General features: G+C 37.4%; 1 protein-coding gene across 3 annotated transcripts in view; it reads left to right on the top strand.

The window, feature by feature from the left end:
• cadm2 (cell adhesion molecule 2) overlaps nt 1-26555 on the top strand; it is a 958543-nt gene that overhangs the window by 639163 nt on the left and 292825 nt on the right. For 2 of the 3 annotated variants that reach the window (XM_031895847.1, XM_031895846.1), the window contains exon 2: nt 25908-25931. In XM_031895847.1, the coding sequence (XP_031751707.1) occupies nt 25908-25931 (24 nt within the window). 3 annotated transcript variants of the gene reach the window in all.

Raw genomic sequence — 26555 nt, 5'->3', positions numbered from 1 at the left:
TTACATCGCCAGTACTAGGCTGAAAAACACCATGTGTGGCTTGTGCGGCGTTTTTAGGCTGAGAAAAAACACAGCGAAAAAAACGCAGCGGAAAAACGCCTAAGGCGAACCCAAATTGCGAACATCGCGAAAAGTTCGCGAACTTGTGAACTTGCGAACACCCAATGTTCGCGCGATTTAGTTCACCAGCGAACAGTTCGCTACATCTCTATCTGTCTGACAAAGTCCTGCTAGGGTGCTGGCTCCTTCCTTACTCTTTATTGTAGCCACAGCTGCTCGGCTAGTTGACTTATCACTGTCTCTAACTGCCTTCAGTGAGCTCCACAGACCTTGCCTGCCTCCAGCTAACCTAGTAGCTATGGTGTCATCCATTATTATCTTCTTTACAAAGAGGAAATGCCCCCCTGCTCACCCCCTATAAAGCCTACCTAGAGAAATCCCCTCTTGAGTGCCAGAGAGGAAAACATGCTCTAGAACCTTCTCAATGAGAATTTCTATCAAACAGTCAGACTGAATAAGAATAACAACATAAAATATTCTTAATAAACTATATGTGCCCCTTTATACATCTCCATCACTTTGCACCTTTCAAAGATAAGAGTCAAATTCACAGCATACTGTACAGGTATGGGACCTGTTATCCAGAATGCTTGGGACCTGGGGGTTTTACGGATAAGGGATCTTTACGTAATTTGAATCTCCATAACGAAAGTCTGCTAAAAAACATTTAAATACTGAATAAACCCAATAGGCTTGTTTTGCCTTCAATAAAGATTCATTATATTTTTGTTGGGATCAAGTACAGGCACTGTTTTATTATTACAGAGAAAAGGGAATCATTTAACCATTAAATAAACCCAATAGGGCTGTTCTGCCCCCAATAAGGGGTAATTATATCTTAGTTGGATCAAGTACAAGGTACTGTTTTATTATTACAGAGAAAAGGGAATCATTTAACCATTAAATAAACCCAATAGGGCTGTTCTGCCCCCAATAAGGGGTAATTATATCTTAGTTGGGATAAAGTACAGGTACTGTTTTATTATTACAGAGAAAAGGGAATCATTTAACCATTAAATAAACCCAATAGGGCTGTTCTGCCCCCAATAAGGGGTAATTATATCTTAGTTGGGATCAAGTACAGGTACTGTTTTATTATTACAGAGAAAAGGGAATCATTTAACCATTAAATAAACCCAATAGGGCTGTTCTGCCCCCAATAAGGGGTAATTATATCTTAGTTGGGATCAAGTACAGGTACTGTTTTATTATTACAGAGAAAAGGGAATCATTTAACCATTAAATAAACCCAATAGGGCTGTTCTGCCCCCAATAAGGGGTAATTATATCTTAGTTGGGATCAAGTACAGGTACTGTTTTATTATTACAGAGAAAAGGGAATCATTTAACCATTAAATAAACCCAATAGGGCTGTTCTGCCCCCAATAAGGGGTAATTATATCTTAGTTGGGATCAAGTACAGGTACTGTTTTATTATTACAGAGGAAAGGGAATCATTTAACCATTAAATAAACCCAATAGGGCTGTTCTGCCCCCAATAAGGGGTAATTATATCTTAGTTGGGATCAAGTACAGGTACTGTTTTATTATTACAGAGAAAAGGGAATCATTTAACCATTAAATAAACCCAATAGGGCTGTTCTGCCCCCAATAAGGGGTAATTATATCTTGTTTCCATATGCAATACAAATATCCTTTAGTGATGGTTGATGAGAACACTTCCAGTCCACACCAAACCTTAAATGCTGTCTTCTAACCATTACATTACCAGCACATAATTTACTTCTTTTTTTTTAAATGAAAGTCTATCAGTCATCTTGCAACCTACATTGTTGGCTCTTAGTGATTAATATGTGCCACTACGATGTGATCCTTTAAAGCATAAATTACACTAAAAAGGCAATAGTGCACCAGACACTCTAGGGCATTAATCTGACAATCAGTATGGCAGTTTGTACTCAAGTGCAATTAAAAAAATATAGAGGGGTGATATTCTTCACTTACAATTAAGTCATGCCAGGATACTTCCCAATAATACTTTAAAAAAAAAACTAACTGTAAACTTTTTTGTAACATTTGTGAAACTAACCACAGAATGTGAGAGTAGGAGAGATAGTAAAGAAAAAAGGTTCATTATGAAATGATGTCTATATGGTATTTTTAGATACCCTAAGCAAAATATTGAGGTAGGTTTCAGTTTTATTCTTTTTGCAAAGATTTTGTGTCTCAACTGACCAATCCTTGTCAATTTGCTCGACTGTGTGATTTCTTTGTAATTTCCCTGATGGGATATTACATTTTTGTATTGTAGCTGTTTTTTGCACAATGGATCTGTTTAACAATTTCCATTGGGACCCATAATGATTTTCAGAACGGTGAATTGATAAAAGTCATCTTGGTTGTCAATTTTTATATGTGCTCTGTAATGTTTTATGTTTGTGCTGTTTGTTGCCTCACCGCATCTGTTGCCCTCACACATTTTGTTAATAGAGTAGCCATTCATAGAGCAAATTATAAATGATTACAATGTATTTATATAGCGCCAAGATTTTCTGTAGGATTTTACAGAGATTCACATCAACAACAAGCTTACAGGTCCCTATCAGATTCACATATGCAATGTCACTTTTATCAGGAGCCGATTACTGTATATACTCGAGTATAAGCCTAGTTTTTCAGCACCCAAAATGTGCTGAAAAAGTCACCCTCGGCTTATACTCGAGTCGGGTGCCATGGGTCCCTCTAGACTAGCACCCTCTCTCCTTTGTGTGCAAATTAGGCCACCTGCAATCAGACCCTCCAGTGCCCTGGCCTAGGCTCCCACTAGCAATACTTATTTCCCCTTACATCCCTCCGGGACTGGGTCTGCTGCCAGTTTGCCAATGTGCAATGAGCGTGGGGTAGTACTCATATTGTTTTTGTTGACCCTCTTCTCCGCTTACAGAGCTAGTTTACTGTTTTTCTTTGAAATAAATATTGAAAAACATATACCCCACTGATGCCTCAATTAATGTCATTTTATAGGTATTTATTTTGATTATTAAAACTTTTCCCACCCTAGGCTTATACTCGAGTCAATAAGTTTTTCCAGTTTTCTTAGGTAAAATTAGGTACCTCGGCTTATATTCGGATCGGCTTATACTTGAGTATATACGGTAGTCTGCTTTTATGTTTTAAAGAGTAGGAGGAATCTGGAGTTCACATTCCTTGGTGATAGTGCCCTGTCTTTAGAGAGTGGGAAGAAATGATTAAATAATTACCCCAATAGGTGCCCTTTATTCTGTTATTGCAGTAGACTCAAGTGGTAGGTATAATGTACGTTAATTTTTTTCAATAAGAATGTCTAATAAACAGTCTTAAAAGAGTATACTTAGATTGCAAGCTCTTTAAGTCAGATGACAATATCATCAATCCTGCTATGCACTTTCAGAAGGAGCCAGCGCTACACATTAGAACTGCTTTCAGATAACCTATTGTTTCTCCTACTCCCATGTAACTGGAGCGTGACTTGGATTTTTTCTATTGAGTGGGAACATTTTGTAGCAATGCAGCTGTCAGGGAGCTGTTATCTTGCTACCTTCCCATTTTTCTGCTGAATGACTTCAGTGGGGGGAGAGGGAGGTGGGTGATATCACTCCAACTTGCAGCAAAGCTGTAAAGCGTGACTGAGATCTATCAGAGCACAAGTCACATGATTGCGGGCACCTGGGAAACTAATAATATGTCTAGTCCCATGTTTCTGTTGGAGAAGCACTATTAAATGGTGCTTTTTGTAAAAACGGATGCGTTTTCTCATGACAGTATTCCTTTAATGTTCAGTGCTGCACCTGTACAGTTAATACATATGTAATTTCATTTGCTGGGTTTTTTTTGCCAGCAGTTGCAGGTCCCAAATTTTTCATGAAAAAAAAGCAGTATGTTGTCTTTCTTAGTTTTTTTGATTGTACCTACTTACCAAGCCTGGTGGGTGATATCCCTAATACAGTATCATGATAATTCTTTTGATAGTGTAATAAAAGGTGCAAAGTTTGCTTCAGGTCTAATAAGTCACAATGTTTGCTTTCCAACAGGGAGACAAGTATTTGCTATATGCTGGTTAGTTGCTATGAGTTACCAGAAATGGTGCACACTTTGCCTTCTCTTACCAATATTACTATGTTTTTTGCAGCTATGGGGTTAAATGTTATTATATTGAGCCTTAATAGAAAATAACAAACTACATTTGTGATTTTTTTTTATATATACAGTTATTACAGTATTCATAGTTAATGACTATTAAGACTGTTCTTAGTTTGCTAACCTGGTATAGAACAGGTCAAGCAGGAAGAAATCCATTAACTAAAAAAGGTACCTTGGGTATCATAGGAATAGGGGACTCTGGTATTTCAAAATGCATCATTTTTCCTAGCTGACACTCAGATGCAACAAACAGAATTCCCTGGTTTTACAATCTAGAGCAACAGGGTAATTCTACTGCACAGCAATTGTTGCATTTTTGTAACCATTGAATCATATAAGCATGTAAAATACTAAGTTGCCTGCACAAACAGACAAAAGTACAAGAGGAATTACAATGAAATACCCTACAAATAAAAAGAAATTCATTCAAAACTGATGTACCTTTATTATAACAATCACACATCAACCATATTATTTTATTCTCTTTCAAACAGGCTGTTAGGATTTTTGTAAACCGAGGGCAAGAGCTAAACTTCTCCATCTGTTAATTCCGCCTCCACCTCCACCGCATGAAATACAGTTCATTTAAAAGAATAGGAGAATGGAGATTGGCAAATCACTTGCATCTCAGAGTCCTGTGGATCAAATTATATGTAATTTCTGACTCTCGATTCGTTTTCAAAGTCTGTAGATTTGTAAAATGTAAACAAATAAAAAAGAGGTTGTAAAAATAAGATAAAGTTTGTATCAAGCCTTGATTTGCAATAGAATTGGACTTCCAAGCCATGCAGGGAAAGAATCCTTCCATTAACTGCTCTTTAAGAGGTTACATATTATTAGTAAAAGCTGTAAAAAACTCTTGACAACTGGTGAGCCCATTCTAATGATGGGAAAATGAAGTCTGTTACTTACGATGTGCCTAATTACTGTACTAAGAACAGAGCATTTACGTCGGATTCAGTCTTTAATTTAACTGAATATAAATGGCATGAAATGCGTTTTAGTTGGGTTTTGGCTGCCATTGTATACCTCATTTGAATGGGAAACATTCAGATGCAAATACAGTTTGTTTAGAGTTGATACAAATGGCACTAACATGACTGATGAATGCTTTGATCTAAGCTGCTCAGAATGAAACACTGCAATGGGAGCAACTATTTGGATAGGCATACACGGTACTTACAATTCATTGTTACATTGGTTTTTTTCCTTACATGCCTTTAAAGAAAAGGTTGTAAAAAAAGTTAGAAAAGTAGATCCACATTCTGTAAAGCGCAACGTAAATTGATGGCGCTATATAAATAATAATAATAATCAATTTTATGAATGCAACCTGAATGGTGCAGGTATAGTATGTATCATCCAGACAACCATTATGCAGAATTTTCCATAGTGTTCTGAACAACGTTTTTTTACTGATTTGCCTTTTCCCAATAATTAAAAGCCTTGTAAAAAGTACCTTGTACTTGATGACAACCAAGCTGGTATAAATCTAGACCAAGGACAAATTATAACTTTAGTCTGGTTTTATACCATGTCATACTGTAGATTGCAGAATCTGACGCAGAGGCACAAAAGTACCAGTGTGCTGTACCATAGAGTCTACCAGGCTACAGGTTTAAAAGGGTTAATGAATAATTTTGGCTCATTTACTAACAGAGGGCAAATTTGCACCTGAAAAGTAACCCATAGCAACCAGCCACATTTTTTGCTATTATTCTTCCTGCAGCTGAAAAATGACTAACTGGTTACCATTAGTGATGGGCGCAATGTTTCGCAATGGATTCGTGGCGAATTTTCGCATTTCGCCATTGACGGATTGTTTCGCGCAACAAAAGAATAGCCGCAGGCAACAAAAGAATAGCCGGGCGCCAAAAGAATAGCCGTGAGCGACAAAAGAATAGTCACGGGTGACAATTTTTTTTGACGTGCAACATTTTTTGAAAGATTCGCGAAACGGCGAAAATGTTGCACGTCAAAAAAAATTGTTGCCCGTGACTATTCGCTCATCACTAGTTACCATAGATTATTGCCAAAATGTGCCCACTATTAGTAAAGTACTAAAGGCTTTTCTTAAAATTTCCCCAAAGGAGCAACATATTTATTATGAAGGCAGCTAACACAGGGATTTTCTTTAGCAGCAGTCAAACATCCGCTACTCAGTGAGGGCCACTTGAAAGAACAGCAGGACATTGTACATGGGAAATTACCAGCCAAACAAATGACATATTGATTTTTAGATTATTAATTGTGGATCCAGTGCTTCCTGTTGAGAATTGGCACTTGGTGAGTAGTGAGCATTATGATGCCAATACACTTAACCTATACATATATTCAAATATGTATTTATATTAATCCTAGAGGCAAATCATTGTAAGACTGGGCAAATTACGTAACATGTCATTTACAACAACAAGTGCAATGTTGGATGCAAATATTGTGTTTTCTTACCTATGATACAGAATTTTCCATATAATTCCAAAAAAAAATCACAGCAGTGTGGAAGTTATGTCCTTCACAGTTGTGTTCAGTGCGCCAATATAAAAGCAATTGTGAGTGAGTAGTAGCAGTTAGGACGCAAGTTGCAGTAGTTTCAGAGCTCCTATTGAAGCAACATGCTGGAATTACCGCCATGTTCAGGGTGTTGGTAGTGCCAGAGTTCCCCAGCGTCTATTTTAGAATGACTACTTAACATAGTTAAATATGATTAATATTTTTCCTTTAGAGGAGAAGGAAAGTCATTTTGGCATTTTACTGCCACTAGATTCGCCACATTAGTGCCACCTAGAACACTATATTTATTCTGCAGAAAACTTTACCATACCTGAGTAAAGAGCTCTAGAATCTCCCTCCGTTTGTTTAAGATTGCAGCTTCCATTTTAGCTTGGTCTTCCTAGCTTCCTGCTGCAGCTCTTGAGGCTGGTAGCTCAGATTACACATTCCTAAGGGAGATGGAAGTGAGTTTTATAAATTCCTAAGGGAGGGGGAGAAGGAGAAGGGGCAATGAAGGATTTTTCTGAGAGAGGAAGTCAGATACCGAAAAACATGTTTACAAAAAAGGAAACAAGAAATCCTGTGTTTGTTTTGATAGAGGACTCAGTGCAGCATTTCTGTGAGTGCTTGTGGCTGTATTTACATAGACCTTTCTGATAAAGCTTAGTTTTTTACTTTTCTTTCTCCTTTAAATGATAGATTTTGTATAATATTTTTTATTTTCAAAACTGGAAAAAACCCTTGCTGGGACATTTCACAGATACTTTTATGCATATTTCCTTCTCTCTGGTCCAACCTCACACTCTATTTTCAACAAATAACTTTTCCACTCAAAGCATTACAAAAAAAAGGCTTATAGTATATTATTTTGTTGAGTATTTGATGCTTCTTATCACAATGCATTACAGTCAGCAAGGAAGAAGGGCATAACTCAATTTATTTGCAAATAATCATTTTTAAAGCAATCTAGATAGGCTGTTCATAGTGAAACCCAAAATTGTCATATTCCTTCATTCATATTAATTTTCATCTCCAAAAATCATTCTTCATTTCCATTATCTGCCCACAGTACATCATCATTGTACATCATCACACCGACATTTCCATCACACAAGCCCTGTTGAATGGTCCCAAAATACATATTTCTGGCTTACCTAAGACCATTTTTTACATATATGGACAGCTGCATTATAGCACAACTATAATTCTTTCTTTCACGTTTACTCTTCTTTACTTTCTTTCCATTTCATCTTAATCCTCCCTTTAGCTGTATGTATCTATCAGGGAGCAGCATAAATGGGTTGAAGGTCATAATATATAAGAAAAAGTAAAAAAAAACTTGAGGAATCCAATTTCCTTTGGTTATTTTGAGTGTTTTTCCGCTAGTGATAAATTATATTTGTATTGATAAACAGTGTTCTCTGGAAAAGTCAAATTAGGAATTCTTATTTTTGTCAGTTTTATTAGTAAATCAGGGTGTGTATAAGAGTTACTTACAACCTTAAGGAGCACATCTGTACAATACTCTGCAGTGGCACATTGGAGTTGAGGCCCCATGTGTAGGTTTATCAGTTATCCTAGCAGGCTGACCTGTGCTGACAAGATATCTGAAATTCCTTTCTCAAAACTGGCTATTTGATCACTATTGATATCAGTAATATTAAGTTATATTCTATTTTTGGAAAAGGAATAGTAATGCCAAGCTGGAGTCTGCGCCTATCTTTTATCTGTTTTTTTTTAGCGCCTTTTCATTTGGTCCTCTTTATTCATTTTGTAAAATCATTTTTTAATTCTCCTTTTCCCTCTTTTCAGCTTTCCGACAGGGGGTTTCTGACCTTGGCAGCCAGCTGGTCCTCTATTTTTAATTTTTTTATCATTTATAATTTCCTCTTTTGCCTTTTTATAGCTTTCAGAGGTTGCTTACCCCACCAGGCAAAAAAAAAATATTGCTACAATTTTATTGTTAATTTTATTTCTAACCTGCCCTTAGTAGACCTGCACCCACCCCAGCCAGCTCCATGGAGGGTGAGGGTCCAGTAATCAGAAACAATGGAGGACACACAGGACTAAGGATGCTTGCTCATATACTTTTAACAGGGTGAGGGTCCAGTCACTGACATCATCAAAGAGGAAGCATTCACCAATAGTGATGAGAATTTTTTCGCCAGGCATGGACTCGCAGCGAATTTCCGCATTTCGTCATTGGCGAATTGTTTTGTGAAACTTCCGTGAAAATTCGATGCACAGAATTTTTTTGGTTGCACGTCAAATTGGGCACAGTTGCGTCAAAAAGGGTGTGGTCGCACCAAAAAAGGGCGCGGTCATGTAAAAATGGGCATGGGCAACAAAAAAAATAGCCGCCCTGACAAAATAATAGATGCGGGCGACAAAAAAGACGCGGTGACAACAAAAATTGCAAGACAAATGCTTTTTTCGAATTTTGCGCCGTTTTGCAAATTTTCTTGCTGCTTCATGAATTTTATGGCGAAGCGGAACGGACAGATTTGCTCATCACTATTCACCAATAGTCTTGGTTTACTTCACTGAAAAATTTGCAAATATTTAACGTGCGCAACATTTTATTTATTTTGTCGCCCGTTTTTGCGAAATAATCCGCCAATGGTGATACGCCTTGCGAATTATTTCACCCATCACTATTCACCATATAAAGAAAGGGCTTCAGTGAAGAAAAGGAATGTCGGTAGTGATGAGTGAATTTGACCCATTTTGCTTTGCCGAAAAATTTGCTAAACTGCCAAAAGATTCATGAAATGGCAAACAATTTGTGGAGTCAATAGCCAACAATTTTTTTATGCACAACAAAGTTTGCTTACAATAATTTTTACTACTCACAACAGTTTTTCTCATGGGCATGTTTTTTTCTCACTCCAAATGCATGAAGTCAATGGGTGTCTTTTCTCACTTCTACTGTGTAACATTTTTGTCTTATGCGCACAACTTTTATCTCATTCAAAAAACATTAAAGTCAATAGTGTGTGTTTCTCAGCAAATTTTTGTTGCAGTTTCACGGAAAAAAATTGCAGATGGCAAAATGCAGAATTTCCCGCGAATCCATGCTTGGCAAAAATATTGGCTCATCGCTACACTTGGGTGGCAAGTCTTGCATAACTGGCAGTTGGACCCACCCAAAGCCATGTTAGCAACCGCACTTTGGGATTAGAGATGTAGCGAACTGTTCGCCGGTGAACTAATTCGCACGAAAATCTGGTGTTTGCAAGTTCGCAAACTTTTAGCGATGTTCGCAACTTTGGGTTCGCTTTAGCTGGAGCCAAATTTTGACCTCTCACCCCAGAGCCAGCAGATACATGCCAGCCAATCAGGCAGCTCTCCCTCCTGGACCACCCCCGGACCACTCCCTTCCATATATAAACCAAAGCCCAGCAGCCATTTTACATTCTGCCTGTGTGTGCTTGATGAGTTAGCATAGGGAGAGAGCTGTGCAGGGATTTGAGGGACAGTTTAGGTAGCTTTGCTGACTAGTAATCTACTTTCTACTGCTCTGTATGTAGCTGCTGGGGACAGCTGTCCTGCTGATCTCATCTGCTGTAACCCAATAGTCCTTGTAAAAGCAGTTTATTACACAAGTTTAGAAATGTAGTGTGATTTCTGCCCTTTACAGCACAAAACGCAACACTGTGTCAACAAAGTATTTTTCAGAGAAATTTTTGCCCTTGATCCCCCTCCTGCATGTCACTATCCAGGTCGTGGCACCCTTTAAACAACTTTAAAATCAGTTTTCTGGCCAGAAATGGGTTTTCTATGTTTTAAAGTTCGCCTTCCCATTGAAGTCTATGGGGTTCACAAAGTTTGCAAAAGTTCGCACTTTTTGGCAGTTTTTTTTTTGTGAGGTTCGCTACATCCCTATTTGGGATCTGAACAAATGGATTAAACTGTGAGTCCCATGGTTATCAGAAGACCTTTACGTCACTATTATCTTTCTATTATTCCTATTAGATCCCTCCCCTATTCATCTTCCAGTCTCTTATTCAAACCACTTGCAATTTAACTATATACATCATACTATAATTTAATTTAAAGGTGAACTATCCATTAAACATAAACAGATTTTTTTATTTGCCCCCCAAAGTTCTGCAAAGCCAAACTTTAGGTAGTTTTTAATAAAAGTGTCCTGCTTTTAATATACAGGTATAGGGTACATTATCCAGAATGCTCGGGTCCAAGGGTATTCAGGATAAGGGGTCTTTACATTATTTGGATCTCCATACCTTAAGTCTATTAAAAATTCAATAAAACATTAAACCCAATAGGACTGTTTTGCATCCAATAAGGGGTAATTATATCTTAGTTGGGATCAAGTACAGGTACTGTTTTATTATTACAGAGAAAAGGGAATCATTTAACCATTAAATAAACCCAATAGGGCTGTTCTGCCCCCAATAAGGGGTAATTATATCTTAGTTGGGATCAAGTACAAGTACTGTTTTATTATTACAGAGAAAAGGGAGTCATTTAACCATTAAATAAACCCAATAGGGCTGTTCTGCCCCAATAAGGGGTAATTATATCTTAGTTGGGATCAAGTACAAGGTACTGTTTTATTAGTACAGAGAAAAAGGAAATCATTTTACCATTAAATAAACCCAACAGGGCTGTTCTGCCCCCAATAAGGGGTAATTATATCTTAGTTGGGATCAAGTACAAGTACTGTTTTATTATTACAGAGAAAAGGGAATCATTTAACCATTAAATAAACCCAATAGGGCTGTTCTGCCCCAATAAGGGGTAATTATATCTTAGTTGGGATCAAGTACAAGGTACTGTTTTATTATTACAGAGAAAAGGGAATCATTTAACCATTAAATAAACCCAACAGGGCTGTTCTGCCCCCAATAAGGGGTAATTATATCTTAGTTGGGATCAAGTACAAGTACTGTTTTATTATTACAGAGAAAAGGGAGTCATTTAACCATTAAATAAACCCAATAGGGCTGTTCTGCCCCAATAAGGGGTAATTATATCTTAGTTGGGATCAAGTACAAGGTACTGTTTTATTAGTACAGAGAAAAAGGAAATCATTTTTAAAAAAACTTAATTATTTGATTAAATGAAGTCTGTGGGAGACAGGCTTTCCATAATTCTGAGCTTTCTGGATCCCATACCTGTACAACTAAATGGCTTTATTTAGACTATGCTGAGTTTAATGCCCAGTGTATGCCAGAATTTAAGGCATTTGACTTCTTTACAAGAGAGCCTATAAAGCTCTGATATGATTTTGCTGAGATATTCTACTCCTTCTCCTCTTCTGAGATCATAAAAGATATTTCTACAGAAAGGTTACAAAAACAATAAACTTTTTTTTGTGCAAAGTTACTTACAGGACAATTTAGACACAAGAAATGCCTTCAGTTCTTTAACTCTGTTCTTTCATGTATAGGGAAAAGACTGATCTGGCTTCATGCAGAGATTCCTTGTTTTTCCACAAATCAATATACCACTTAACAGACCAGTGCCCTTTCCAAAATGCCAATCTCTTACAGCAATCATATACACTTAGAAGTTTCTAAAGGGGGGGCTGCTTAAGAAATGCATCCCTAATCTGTTTTGGAATACAGACCTTGTAATCGGTACTAATATACATGACACATATATAAATGTAATGGATGAATTCATGTTAGGTCTCATTTACAATAGGAAGCAAAGTGCAAAAAGCAGTGCCATGTTGTTTGGTTTACTGACAATGCACTTGCTCCTCCATTTGTGTGCCTTCTACTGTCAGCCACAAATCTATCAACCTCTTAGTTTAAATGCAAAAACATGTTACAGTCAATTACATGCAAAGGGTACAACTTGAACCTGTCATGTAAAAGGTAACCCAGAATATCTGATAAGGAATTGGTTAAATATTGATTAGAAATCCTGGAAATCTCAAAGGTGAGGATTGCAATAGGCAGGGGTTTTAGTACTCTTGTGACTGGTCTGGCAGGGACTGAGCGGAATAAAATTTGTAAAGATTGTTAAGGCCTTTCAGGTTACTGGGCTATTTCGCTAACAGGGGAGTAAATGTTAAGGGGTGTCAGTTTAGGTTTAGGGGAATAAATACCTGGACTTTAGTGTTAGTGTTAGTGCATCTGGCTTTTTGGAATTGCTGTCTTCTATAGTATGGGGTGCCGTTTGTCCAAAGTACATTTTGTCTATAAAAATACATTCTATATACAAAAAGCAATCCCCAGTAGACAGAATTGTATATGTAAAATATACAAAAAATATATTTCTAGTGAAGAATGAGAATAAAATCAATTTTGTGCACAAAAGGATATTATTATATTACAAACTCCATTCTTTAAATTTTAACAAGCTTTCTGTCTCACAAATGTATAACATCCATACAAAAAAAACAGTTATGTGTAAAGTTGCTTACAGAATGAATAATGTAAAACAAAACTTTGACAAAATATATAATGGTGTAACTGGCTAGCATATTCCAGCTAGACTTTCATGACAAAATAGATGCGTGTAACAGAAAGCAATATTCTATAGCACAGAATTCATTCTATCAACAAAATGAATACACAGTTCCACAAAACTGATAAAATATCCATTCTGTGAAACAACACTGTCAATCAAATTCATGAACCAATAAGAAACAAGCATATTCATTATCCAATAATATGCAGGTTTTAACTGGAGTCAATTTACTGATCTGCCCACTGTTTTAATTTGTCTATAAAGTGTTCACACACGCGCTACATACATACATATTGTACTAGTTAGCTTACAGCAGTCTCTTAATAATTTACTTATCCATAGTTCAACTACTACACTATGTAGCCACAGGGAAAAAAAAATCCCAGTGGGCCCCACTTTGGGCGCACCACCCCCAACCCAAACAGTGGCTGCAAGGAGGAAGAAGGGGGTACGCAGTGTGCATTACACACAGGGTGGGGGTGAAGGCTGGCAGCGGGGGAGAAGTTGGCAACTGAGGTGAGGGGCTCCTGGGGGGCAGCCCTGCTGGACCCTGGACACCCCAGTGCAACACCACGCACACACATAATACATCATATAAATAATTGATGATCCTCCTGAAGTACCAATATGTAACTGATCCCTTTTGTTTGCACATAGTACTGATGTGTGTTGTAGTTGAACTACAGCTAACTAGGATACTGCTCATAAGGCCTACACATCATACTATACAACCAGCCTGTCTGCATCAAGTTCTGAAGTGGCTGAATCACACGGCTACGCATATTATGTAGTAGTTGAACTATAGCTAAGCACATTATTAATAGAGCGCTATCAGCTAACTGCTGCAATATTACAGCTAGGAGGTGGGCAGACATTGGAGCCTAACAATCACCTACAAAGCTTATTAGGGTCACTACTACAGTGGGGGAATTATACAAACTTGTGCAACTTCATATTGCAGTGTAAAGATATGAGTCAGCTGGTATCCTTGGGGGGAGGAGCTTATATTGCAGTGTAACGATATGAGTCAGCTGGTATCCTTGGGGGGAGGAGCTTATGTTATATGGGTTTGTGCTCTACTCACTGGTGTAAGTGTCTCACATATACTGAGTTATACTGCTACCATAAATATCTGTATATTGTACTATATCGAGGGGCCCCCACATGAGTGGTTATTCTGCTAATGTTAGAGTTTATTTGAAATAATGCTATTTATATCTTGTGTTTTATTGACCAGGGGTAGGGTTGCTACCCGGTCATTAATTTGCCAGTCTAGCTAGTAAATACCAGGCAAGGCGGGGGCCAGTATTGGGAATTTACCAGTCTACCTGTCATTCTCCAGCCTACCCTCAACCTGCCCAAAATCCCTAATCAAGCCAGGTTGTTATTGCCCATACACAGGGTTTCTGTGGCTCCGCCCCCAGCCTGCCCACCTATATCACCGGTCCCTCCTCCTCCTCCCCTTACATTGCTGTCCCACCCCCTCCATGTCACCAATTTGCCCCTCAGGGTCCTACTCCCACTCCCTTAGCTTGAGCAAGAATCTTTTTTTTTTTTTTTAAAAAAAGGGGGGGGGGGGCAATCATAATTAGGCCTATTATACTTACCTGAAGGTATTATATTTATGTTTTAAAATGCTTTATTCTAGATTCATTTTTAGCTGCACAATCCAGAGAAACATCATTAGATCAGTTTGTGCCACAGAATCAATACATAATTAGGGTGAAGACACACAGGGCTACTAGTAGCAGCTACTTGTAATGGCTACTAAAACAGACAATGCTGATCATTTACTCATAACTGTCTCAACATGTGTTTTAGCAGAGGCAATTCTCAGTATTGTCTATGGCAGGGGATTTTCTGGTGTTTAGTAGCCGTGAAAAAGTAGCTGCTACTAGTAGTTCTGTGTGTCTTCACCTTTATAGTTCTCATCCACCTGTAAGACATTCCATTTAAGAACCTGTAGAGTTTAACAGCTGCCCTTTTAAGAGTGTTTGTTCTTTGTTAATGGTTATTGCTATGCAGCACAGCAGCCATTAGAGGGCGCCTCTATATCAGGCCACACATCTATACACTGGGGATGGTGCAGCCATGTGGGGCAGAGCTGGCAGTTTTTTACCTTGTTAAATAAATCCTACAAACAAATCCTCCGTTGTGTGTGTGTGTGTGTGTGGGGGAGGGGGGTTGTGGGGGGGGGGGCAGGGTCAACACTTTATAGAAACAATTCAAACAGTGGGAAGAAAGACCAGTAAATGAACTTCAATTAAAACTTGCATGTTATTGGATAATGAATATACTTGCTTCCTATTGGTTCAGTAATTTGACTGACAGTGTTGTTTCACAGAATGGATATTTTATCAGTTTTGTGGAACTGAGTATTCATTTTGTTGATAGAATGATTTTTGTGCTATAGAATCTTCCTTTTTGTAACAAGCATCTATTTTGTCATAAAATCTAGCTTGGAATAAGCTAGTCAGTTACACCATTATATATTTTGTGCAAAGTTTTGTTTTACATAATTCATTCTGTAAAAAACTTGTTCTACTGTATGGATGTGATACATTTGTGAGACAGAATGCTTGTTAAAATTTACAGAATGGAGTTTGTAATATAATTATATTCTTTTGTGCATAAAATTGATTATTGTATAGTATATGGCCACACATTTACTCTGTGTCCTGGGGATTGTCCTTTGTTTATAGAATGTATTTATGTAGACAAAATGTACTTTGGACAAACAGCACCCCATAAGAAATACCTAGAGAAGTGTCTTCTGTGTAAGAAGACAGCACAGTTTTGTGTTATGACCTCTCCAATCAAGTGGCTTTTTGTGTATGACCAGCATCTAAAACAGTTCTAATTTGGTTAAAACACTATAAAATCACACCAGCTTCCCTTGTGAGCTACACATCTGCAACCGTGCTGGAATATAAATATAAAGGGATTGAACAGAAATACAAATATGGAGATTAACCCCTCAGAATTAAGAATAACTGGTAGTTGTCTTTGTTTATGTTCAGGGCTCACACTAAAGATGTTTGAAGGTGGCATTTTCCTATCAAATGATCTTCACGCTGGAGCCTGCGTATGAATTTTCTGCGTATGAGTTCCTTTGGTTAAAAACAGACCAGATGGTTCACAAAACCAAAATTACAGTAATCTGAGCACAGGGGTTAGTACAAATTCCACTTGCACAATTGTGCAGTGACAGACTGAAAGACATTTGGAATTTCCTATCAATTTATATCTCATGCCATGGCTCCACTGTGCCGCCTTAAATAAATATTTTAAATCACTCAGTGTGAAATTACAGACTGCTGTAATTTTCTAGTTTGTAAATAACAATAACAATGCTGATTGTATTTCAATATATACGTGAATGTGAAAGTGGCCTCTGCTGGAAAGGGTTCTTGAATATATTAATATAATACACAGTTATTTGTTATACTGCTAACGTATTCCCTTCATCATTCTGAGAGGCAGAGAAAGTTTATTATCCTCTACTTATGGATAGACAATAATTATCGTTCTTCATCTTTCGCCATTTCTACTTCATGATAGGGTATATTATTTTTTATAAACCCACTTGCAATTTGTCATTAGGAAAATATTACCATGCCATGCAAGGACCTATGTAATCATATATAAATAATATCACCGTATATGAAATGACCTGGCTGCCATAGTTACAAGATTATAACTAAATGTGTACCCTCTTTTTTGAATAATATGGGATAGCTGTTTTATTAGCTAGAAAAAAAAATGTTGGCTCGAAGAATAATCTTGATGCAGCCTCGATTTGTAAAACAAAGTCTATCATTTATATAATTGCTAGAAAACTCTAGAGTCCTACAGAGATGTATTTGCTTTCTAGAGCTTACAATAGAAATGAGAAAGCAGGCCCAATAGCAACTGATGGTATAGGTATAACAGGCCATCTTGAGCCATTTGCCATAACATGGTATATTTATCAGGCAAGATAAGTTCTACATAAATATATTGTATAATTCTTCCAGACACTGGAGAATTCTGTAAACAATAAGTCTTTAAGAGTAAACAAAATGCATGAACTTTTCATATTATCAACATAAACTTCTAAACCTTATATACAGATATGTGGTCTATGGTCTGAAAGTCATTAAAAAATAAAAAAAAAATTTGCCCATAGCAGCCAATCAGTCATTAGATTTGAATAGTCATCTACAAGTTAGAAAACAAAAGCAAAAATCTGATTGGTTGCTATGGACAACATCACCGCTGATGTTGGCATATACACTATAATAAATATGCACCTATAAATAACTTATTGTGCAAACAAGATGTTTTTTTGTTTGCTTGTCTAATCAACTGTTTAAAGAATGATACAGGTATAGGACACATTATCCAGAATGCTCGGGACCGAGGGTATTCCGGATAAGGGGTATTTCCATAATTTGGATCTCCATACCTTAAGTCTACTAAAAAATCTATAAAACATTAATTGAACCCAATAGGATTGTTCTGCCCCTAATAAGGGGATAAGTTGGGATCAAGTACAAGGTACTGTTTTATTATTACGGAGAAAAGGGAATCATTTAACCATTAAATAAACCCAATAGGGCTGTTCTGCCCCCAATAAGGGGTAATTATATCTTAGTTGGGATCAAGTACAGGTCCTGTTTTATTATTACAGAGAAAAGGGAATCATTTAACCATTAAATAAACCCAATAGGGCTGTTCTGCCCCCAATAAGGGGTAATTATATCTTAGTTGGGATCAAGTACAGGTCCTGTTTTATTATTACAGAGAAAAGGGAATCATTTAACCATTAAATAAACCCAATAGGGCTGTTCTGCCCCAATAAGGGGTAATTATATCTTAGTTGGGATCAAGTACAGGTACTGTTTTATTATTACAGAGAAAAGGGAATCATTTAACCATTAAATAAACCCAATAGGGCTGTTCTGCCCCCAATAAGGGGTAATTATATCTTAGTTGGGATCAAGTACAGGTCCTGTTTTATTATTACAGAGAAAAGGGAATCATTTAACCATTAAATAAACCCAATAGGGCTGTTCTGCCCCCAATAAGGAGATAAGTTGGGATCAAGTACAAGGTACTGTTTTATTATTACAGAGAAAAGGGAATCATTTAACCATTAAATAAACCCAATAGGGCTGTTCTGTCCCCAATAAGGGATAATTATATCTTAGTTGGGATCAAGTATCAACTACTGGTTTATTTGATTAAAATGGAGTCTATGGGAGGCGGGCTTTCTGTAATTCGGAGCTTTCTGGATAACGGGTTTCCAGATAAGGGATCCAATACCTGTACTCCAATAGAGAACCATTGTAAGAATAAATACATTCTACCATGTATCTTGGATAATATGATAACATTATCTCGATAAACTATCTAACTAACTATATATATATAAAATAAATAGCACAAGTATTTAAAAGACCAGTAAGTGTATGCATCATATGTGATAAATTATTGGCCAATGCATGCCTTGTTTCTGCTGAGAGTGTTTTAGTCAGAGGGTGCCTCTAGGCTTTAAACTGCTTTTGTGTAATACATTCTACTTGGCAAACCCAGCTGTCATCACAAATTAAGTCTGTGATGGCAGCCGATAACACAAGTTTGAATAACTTGCAATTATTAACATTTATGTATCAAAGCTGACAGCTTTGGCAACAGAGCAAAGTACTTTAAATCTGAGGTTTATTTTGGTCATCTTACTGATTATTACTGCATATCAAGAAAATAAAAGCAAAATTAAGAAGCAAAAAAATGTTTTTTTTACTATTTGTTTTCAAAGGTTTTTCAATTTAAATTATATATTTTTTCTCCGAATTTACGCTTTGCTGCCCTTTGCCCTGCTATTCATCTATGCAGGTTGAACTGGTGCTATGCACAAATTGTAAGAAAGAAATACAGGAGCAAAATATGATGCTATCATCAGAGTACACCCAGTTTTGCATCCATTTTAGTTCTTTGTACTCGTCCTTTGTAAAGATGGCCATAGACATTAAGATCCACCTGTTTGGCATGGTGGCCAAAGGAGCAGATCTTCTCCAAATATGACCACCTGAAGTGGGAAATAATGGTCTAATTCAGGCCCCTAGGGCCAAACGATCGAATTGCAATGGCGGGTATAGGACCCGTCAGATCTAGGACTGTATCAGTGAGCCAATATGGTTCCCAATCCGATGGGAAAATCAAACCTCTATGATCAACACCTGCCTGATTTTCCGCCTGTAGGTCTTAGGCTGATGCCACGTGTGGCGTTTTTACGCTGCGTTTTTTCTCAGCCTAAAAACGCCACATAAGCCACACAGCCCCTGACTATGGTGTTTTTCAGCCTAGTACTAGTGACGTAGCAAATCCCATTTCCATGGTGCTAATAGTGTAAAATAGTAAAAGGCAGCTGCCTTTGTGTATACATAGGAATAGCTTGCTTTGCAAATACTGGCGTATTTCAGCCAACGCTTGAAAAATCCGTGCTAAGGCGTTTTCTAGCGTATTTCCGCATTGTGTGGTTTGCTTCGAGTCTTTTCAAGTTATTTCTATGGATGATGATATCGGGCGTTTTTCAGCCGCTGAGAGAATTAGAAAATACGCGGCGTAAAAACGCCACGTGTGGCATCAGCCTAAAGGACTCAACTTGGCAGCTTAAATCTGCCCATGTGTGGCCACCTTAAGCATTGATAAGTTACTAAATCAAATCCATCTGTAGTCTCCCAATTATTCAATTTCTCCAAAAAAGTTCTGTTTTGAGATTTCAATAAAATGGTAATTTTTTTCAAAATAAATCAAATCAGATCATTTTGGATATGTATGGTGTTTGTTGTTGTTTTGTTGCTTTGCTTACTGCGTATACTGTACAAATATCGTATAGCTTTAGAGGAAATGCATTTATGTTTTCCCTTGGCATACAACAGAGGTTGCTTATTTGAAATCATAATGCATAAAACATTTATAAACTATACACAAATCATATTGTTTACAAAACATGTAAATGAGGAGAGAAAATGTCCACCACAACCCATGGAAATGTTTTTCCATGTATGACTTTTTCTTCTCCTTTAATGGTAGAACCAAATGAACCAGCCACAATCTGAATCATCAGCTATCTTGTAAAAAAAACATCTCAGGGATTTGCATGGCTGACCAAGAATGCACATTGTTTAGCCCGTGTGTGCATAAACAGGATTAAGCTGTGCTGCTTATTGTGGGAAGCTGTAAGCTATGATAACAATATGGAAGTGGACATAGAATTAACTTATCAGAAGAAGCCAAGGTTCCCTTGGCATGCAAATCACTGCTGTGGGTTTCTAGTAAAAAAAAAATATCTTCAACAAGTTATAGAACCTTTGATAGGATAAACAGCAGTGGCAAGTATGGTACAGTATTAAAGGAACAGTAACACCAAAAAATTGTATAAAAGTAACTAAAATATTATGTGCTGCTGCCCTGCACTGGTAAAAGTTGTGTGTTTACTTCAGAAAGTCTACTATAATTTATATAATTAAGCTGCTATGTAGCCATGGGGGCAGCCATTCAAAGGAGAAAAGGCACAGGTTACATAGCAGATAACAGATAATAACACTATTGTATTCTACAGAGCTTATCTGTTATCTGCTATGTAACCTGTGCCTTTTCTCCTTTTTTCCAGCTTGAATGGCTGCCCCCATGGCTACACAGCAGCTTATTATATAAATTATAGTAGTGTTACTGTAGCAAACACACCAGTTTTACCAGTGCAGGGCAACAGTATATTATATTTTTATTACTTTAAAGCTCTTTCATTTTTTGGCGTTACTGTTCCTTTAAGGACAAGGCTTATAGGCAACTTTTTATTTCAGGTGGTTCAAGAACCCACTAGGAATGACTCTATTTTGGACCTGGTGATATCTAATAATAATGAACTCATCTCTAACATTTGTGTGGGTGAGCATTTGGGGAACAGTGATCACAACATGGTCTCCTTTGAGATAATGCTGCAGAGACAGCTCTATAAGGGAGTAACTAAAACGCTCAATTTTAGACGTGCAGACTTTGCCAGTATAAGGGCATCTCTGCAATGTGTCAACTGGGAAAGGCTTTTCATGGCGTTAGACACAGAAGGAAAATGGAACATCTTTAAAACATTGCTTTGTAGGTATACACAACAGTATATCCCCCTTGTAAGCAAGGAGAGGCATCGCAAAGCAAAACCCTTATGGCTGAATAAAAGTGTTATTGTCGAGGTTGGTAAGAAAAAACGTGCTTTTAGGGCATTCAAGTTAGCTGGGACAGCAGAAACTTTCATCAGGTACAAGGAAGCAAATAAAGCATGCAAAAAAGCTATCAGGCAAGCTAAAATAGAGATGGAAAGGGATATTGCAGCTAGGAGTAAAAAGAATCCAAAATTATTTTTTAATTATGTGAATAGTAAAAAATGAAGCAAGAAGGGGTGGGAACTTTATTATCACGGGGGGGTAAGTTGGTTGATGAGAACGGGGAAAAAGCTGAAATTTTGAACTCTTATTTTTCATCTGTCTATACATCTGAGGAGCCAGATAATGAAGGCTTCCCTTGTAATATGCCCAGTTCTAGTAATTTAGCTACTGACGCATGGGTCACTCGGGAGGAAATTCACAAGAGACTTGAACATGTGATGGTAAACAAAGGTCCAGGGCCGGATGGGATTCATCCCAGGGTATTAAATGAGCTGAGCGCTGTGATTGCCAAACCTCTTCACTTAATTTTTCAGGATTCATTGAGGTCTGGCATGGTGCCGAGAGACTGGCGGATTGCTAATGTGGTGCCGTTATTTAAAAAGGGTTCCCGTTCTCAGCCTGAAAACTATAGGCCTGTTAGTCTGACATCAGTAGTAGGAAAACTTTTGGAAGGGGTAATAAGGGATAGGGTACTTGAATACATTGCAGTTCACAATACTATTAGTTTGTGCCAGCATGGTTTTATGCGTAACAGATCTTGCCAGACTAATTTAGTCGCCTTTTATGAGGAGGTGAGTAGGAACCTTGATGCTGGAATGGCAGTTGATGTCATCTACTTGAACTTTGCTAAAGCGTTTGATACAGTACCTCACAGAAGGTTAATGATCAAATTAAGGAATATTGGCCTAGAACATAATATTTGTAATTGGATAGAGAACTGGCTGAAGGATAGATTACAAAGAGTGGTGGTAAATGGAACATTTTCTAATTGGACCAGTGTGGTTAGTGGAGTACCGCAGGGGTCAGTCCTTGGTCCTTTGCTTTTTAACTTGTTTATTAATGACCTGGAGGTGGGCATAGACAGTACTGTTTCTATTTTTGCTGATGACACAAAATTGTGCAAAACTATAAGTTCCATGCAGGATGCTGCCGCTTTGCAGAGCGATTTGACAAAATTAGATAACTGGGCAGCAAACTGGAAAATGAGGTTCAATGTTGATAAGTGCAAAGTTATGCACTTTGGTAGAAATAATATAAACGCAAACTATCTACTGAATGGTAGTGTGTTGGGGGCATCCTTAATGGAGAAGGATCTAGGGGTTTTTGTTGATAACAAGTTGTCTAATTCCAGGCAGTGTCATTCTGTGGCTACTAAAGCAAATAAAGTGCTGTCTTGTATAAAAAAGGGCATTGACTCAAGGGATGAGAACATAATTTTGCCCCTTTATAGGTCCCTGGTAAGGCCTCACCTTGAGTATGCAGTGCAGTTTTGGGCTCCAGTCCTTAAGAGGGATATTAATGAGCTGGAGAGAGTGCAGAGACTGCAACTAAACTGGTAAAGGGGATGGAAGGGTTAAACTATGAGGTGAGACTGTCGAGGTTGGGGTTGTTTTCTCTGGAAAAGAGACGCTTGCGAGGGGACATGATTACTCTGTACAAGTACATTAGAGGGGATTATAGGCAGTTGGGGGATGTTCTTTTTTCCCATAAAAACAATCAACGCACCAGAGGTCACCCCTTTAGATTAGGGGAACGGAGCTTCCATTTGAAGCAGCGTAGGTGGTTTTTCACGGTGAGGGCAGTAAGGTTGTGGAATGCCCTTCCTAGTGATGTGGTAATTGCAGATTCTGTTAATGCCTTTAAGAGGGGCCTGGATGAGTTCTTGATCAATCAGAATATCCAAGGCTATTGTGATACTAATATCTACAGTTAGTACTAGTGGTTGTATTTATAGTTTATGTATGTGAGTGTATAGATTGGTAGGTGTGGGTTAGGTGTGCTGGGTTTACTTGGATGGGTTGAACTTGATGGACACTGGTCTTTTTTCAACCCTATGTAACTATGTAACTAACTATGTAACTATGTAAGTCGCTCGAGGTTAACACATGAAATTGAGTCAAGTGTGTGTTAGAAAACTATAGAAACCATTGGTGCAGGGACTTATGTAAATAATGAACTATATATATCTGTAAAGTGTGGTGCTTTATAAATAAAAGGTTAACGGCCATTATAATATTTGATGCTACATTTTCAAGGATGTTGTTTGGAGTGACAGTTGACTCCGTTTGTCTCAACTTCTGTAGACATTATATTCTTTTTCGCATGCAAGGACCTGCAATTTGTAGAAAAACAATGTCTTCAGAGAGTGAACACTTCGTCACATTATCTATGGAAATAGCTCTACTAAGTGTCATCCAGGTAGAAACTATAGTAAAGTGTGGGCTCAAGGACCTCTTATCTCCTTCCTGATTTAATGACAGGGTTATGGAAGTGGGCAGCAATTTCAAAGATTCTCATTAAGGGACTTGAGCTTGAGCACTGAAATGGGTATTACAGGAAAGGAAAATTGTACGGGACTGTGATGCCATGGAAATATAGAAGTTCACCATACAGGTAGAGCAGTTTGTCAAAGAATAATGGCAGAGGTGGATCACTATGTCTCTTTAAATGTTGTTGAGGATTTTATTTATGTATTTGAGGGGTTTGAGCTAATAACAGCAATGCTTATTATTTTACTTATTTCAGACTTATTCACGGGAACTGTATGAGAGACACTGCAACACCAACAGCTTCTCTGCTCTACCTACGCAAAAAGCAATCCCATCATACCCTACTTTACGTTTAATAAAAATAAGCAGATGATATGGACAGTAATTTCATGGAATATTTATTGCAGTTCATTTTGAAATTGTTTCATAAAATAAACATTCCTATTATATGTGGGGTATATGGGCGTGACCAAGTGTGTATTCCCATTCCCAATGCTGAGCATTAAACAAGCCCATCACAGAGGCACCACCTTAGACACCCATGAAACTGGGTGAGGCAATACCAGGACATACAAGTGAGTCTTGAAGTCGCTTTAAACACAGGTTAGAAACTAGTACAGTCTACAAACTAGTATAATAGTCCCAACAGCCAGAAGAGTCTTGCATCCACAAAGCACACTTCAAAGATGTGAAGCCAGAAATTGTCAACAGCACCCTGTTTCCTGGCAGTTAAAAGGTTGCTCGCCAAATACTCTTGCAAGGAAGTGATTCTTTAAATTTCTGAAAGCTATGAAATGGTTAATAATTCCTGGTTGAACAGGAATGCAACACCTTTAGCAAGACACAGCTTGAGTTTTAGGCAGTGTTGGACTGACCCACCTGGATACCAGGAAAACTCCCGGTGGGCCCAGGTGTCAGTGGACCCTTCTGCTTACCCAACCATTTACCTTATATTCCTATACCATGGTCATTACTCAATTCTGTATGAGGAAAGGATATATTATAGTATGCAAAAAGAAGTAATTAAGAGATTAAAGAAAGTAAGTGAACAGAGAAGGGGAAAGTGGGCCTCAGGCCAAAGATTTTCTGGAGGGCCCTTGGCACCCCAGTCCGACACTGGCTTTAGGACCTCTGTAGGAATGGACAATTCCAAGAATATGATGAATATAACTCTTTACATTAACATAAAAGAGAAATGATATTATGTTCATAGGGTCTAAAATTTTCCTTCAGTCCAATTCCATGTCCTGTATCATCATAGACTCTTTTAGTATGAACAACAATACAATGCAAAGTAACAAATGGTTTTTATTACCATAGGAAAAACTTCAGTACAATAATATTACTTACAATTAAGCAATTCATCAACTTTAAATTCTTTCAGTATATAGACTGATAAATGAGTATATTGTGTCACAATATTTTTCACTAAGCCAAAAGCACGGGGAAAAAACAACCAGTGAAAAAATGTAATTCTAAATTAACCACAAAGAAATGATGTGTCATTTTTTGTAGACATTTGATAAGAAATGTATTCCAAGCCCATGTCAAGTAGGTCAGGTGTTAGGAGGCTAAACCTATATAGCTTTTCATTTTGTCTGCAAAGTCCCAGGCTTATTTATGTCTCCAAAACTTATTAGAGCCATTAGGTCCCAGTTCAAATTCTAGTCTCTCAAGTTATTAGTGTCATTAAATTATCTGCACTTGCCCTACAAGTTGCAATATAATGATCAGGTTAAACAAACGGTTGCCTAGATTTGTTTTTATTCTTTGGAGGGCTCATAAGGGTTATTATAAATTTGTATATGTCTTATACAGAATAAAATGAGAAAGCAATTCATAGCAGAACCGCAAGCAGTGTTATAATTTCAGGTTATTTTTAAGTCTTGAATATGTTTTATGCCGGTTTTTTTTTTTCCTGTTTGCTTTAAAAATACTCCGGTATCTTCAAAACCCAGATGGTCACAAATATAATACATTACTGAAATGGTGAGTTCAAATTTTCTTATCGCCTTCCCATCTAATATCTGTTTATTTATTCTCTTCTTCTCCTGCAAACCTTTCCTTGGCTCAGCGGCTTCTCCGAGAAACAAAAAACGTGAGTTCTATTTTCAATGTAAATCCAAATTTGACATTTTTTTTAAAGAATACATACTATGCATTTTACTGTGGCAAAAAGGGGTTAATTTCCTAAACGTGTTTAAAAAAAATCACAGTTAAAAGAGAAATAGTTAAAATAACAAGGTTAAATGAAGGCTGATGCCATCAATTTTCTAGGTCTAAAAAGACAAATTTATAGGAATGTGTTCCTGTAATAATCAATTATGAAATATTTTTTATAATGCATGGTCATTTTTGTATTGCCTATAACAATTCCATTCATTTTGGAAACATTTTTAGAGCTGTGTATATTTACAAGACATAATAATAATATGGTGCAACCAAAGGGTAGAGATGGTGATGGTCTCCCAGGATAGAGCCTACTTGGGGTGAGATGGGGGTCTCCCAGTGTCTGAAAATGTCTAGCTACTTGGTAACCCCAATGGCTCTTGATGGAGCAGAGTTTATTGAAGTAACATAAGACTGTACTAGTGATGAGCGAATATCACCCGTTTCGCTTCCCGAAAAATTTGCAAATCTTTGAAAAGATTTGCAAAACGGCAAAAAAGTTGTCACACAAAAACTTTTGACGCGGGAAACGATCTCCCAATTGCAAAACACA

The sequence above is a fragment of the Xenopus tropicalis genome, chromosome 2 (assembly GCF_000004195.4).
Source record: "Xenopus tropicalis strain Nigerian chromosome 2, UCB_Xtro_10.0, whole genome shotgun sequence".
Classification (NCBI taxonomy): domain Eukaryota; kingdom Metazoa; phylum Chordata; class Amphibia; order Anura; family Pipidae; genus Xenopus; species Xenopus tropicalis.
The sequence above is the reverse complement of the archived record's forward strand: the minus strand, read 5'-3'. Positions and strand labels throughout refer to the sequence as shown.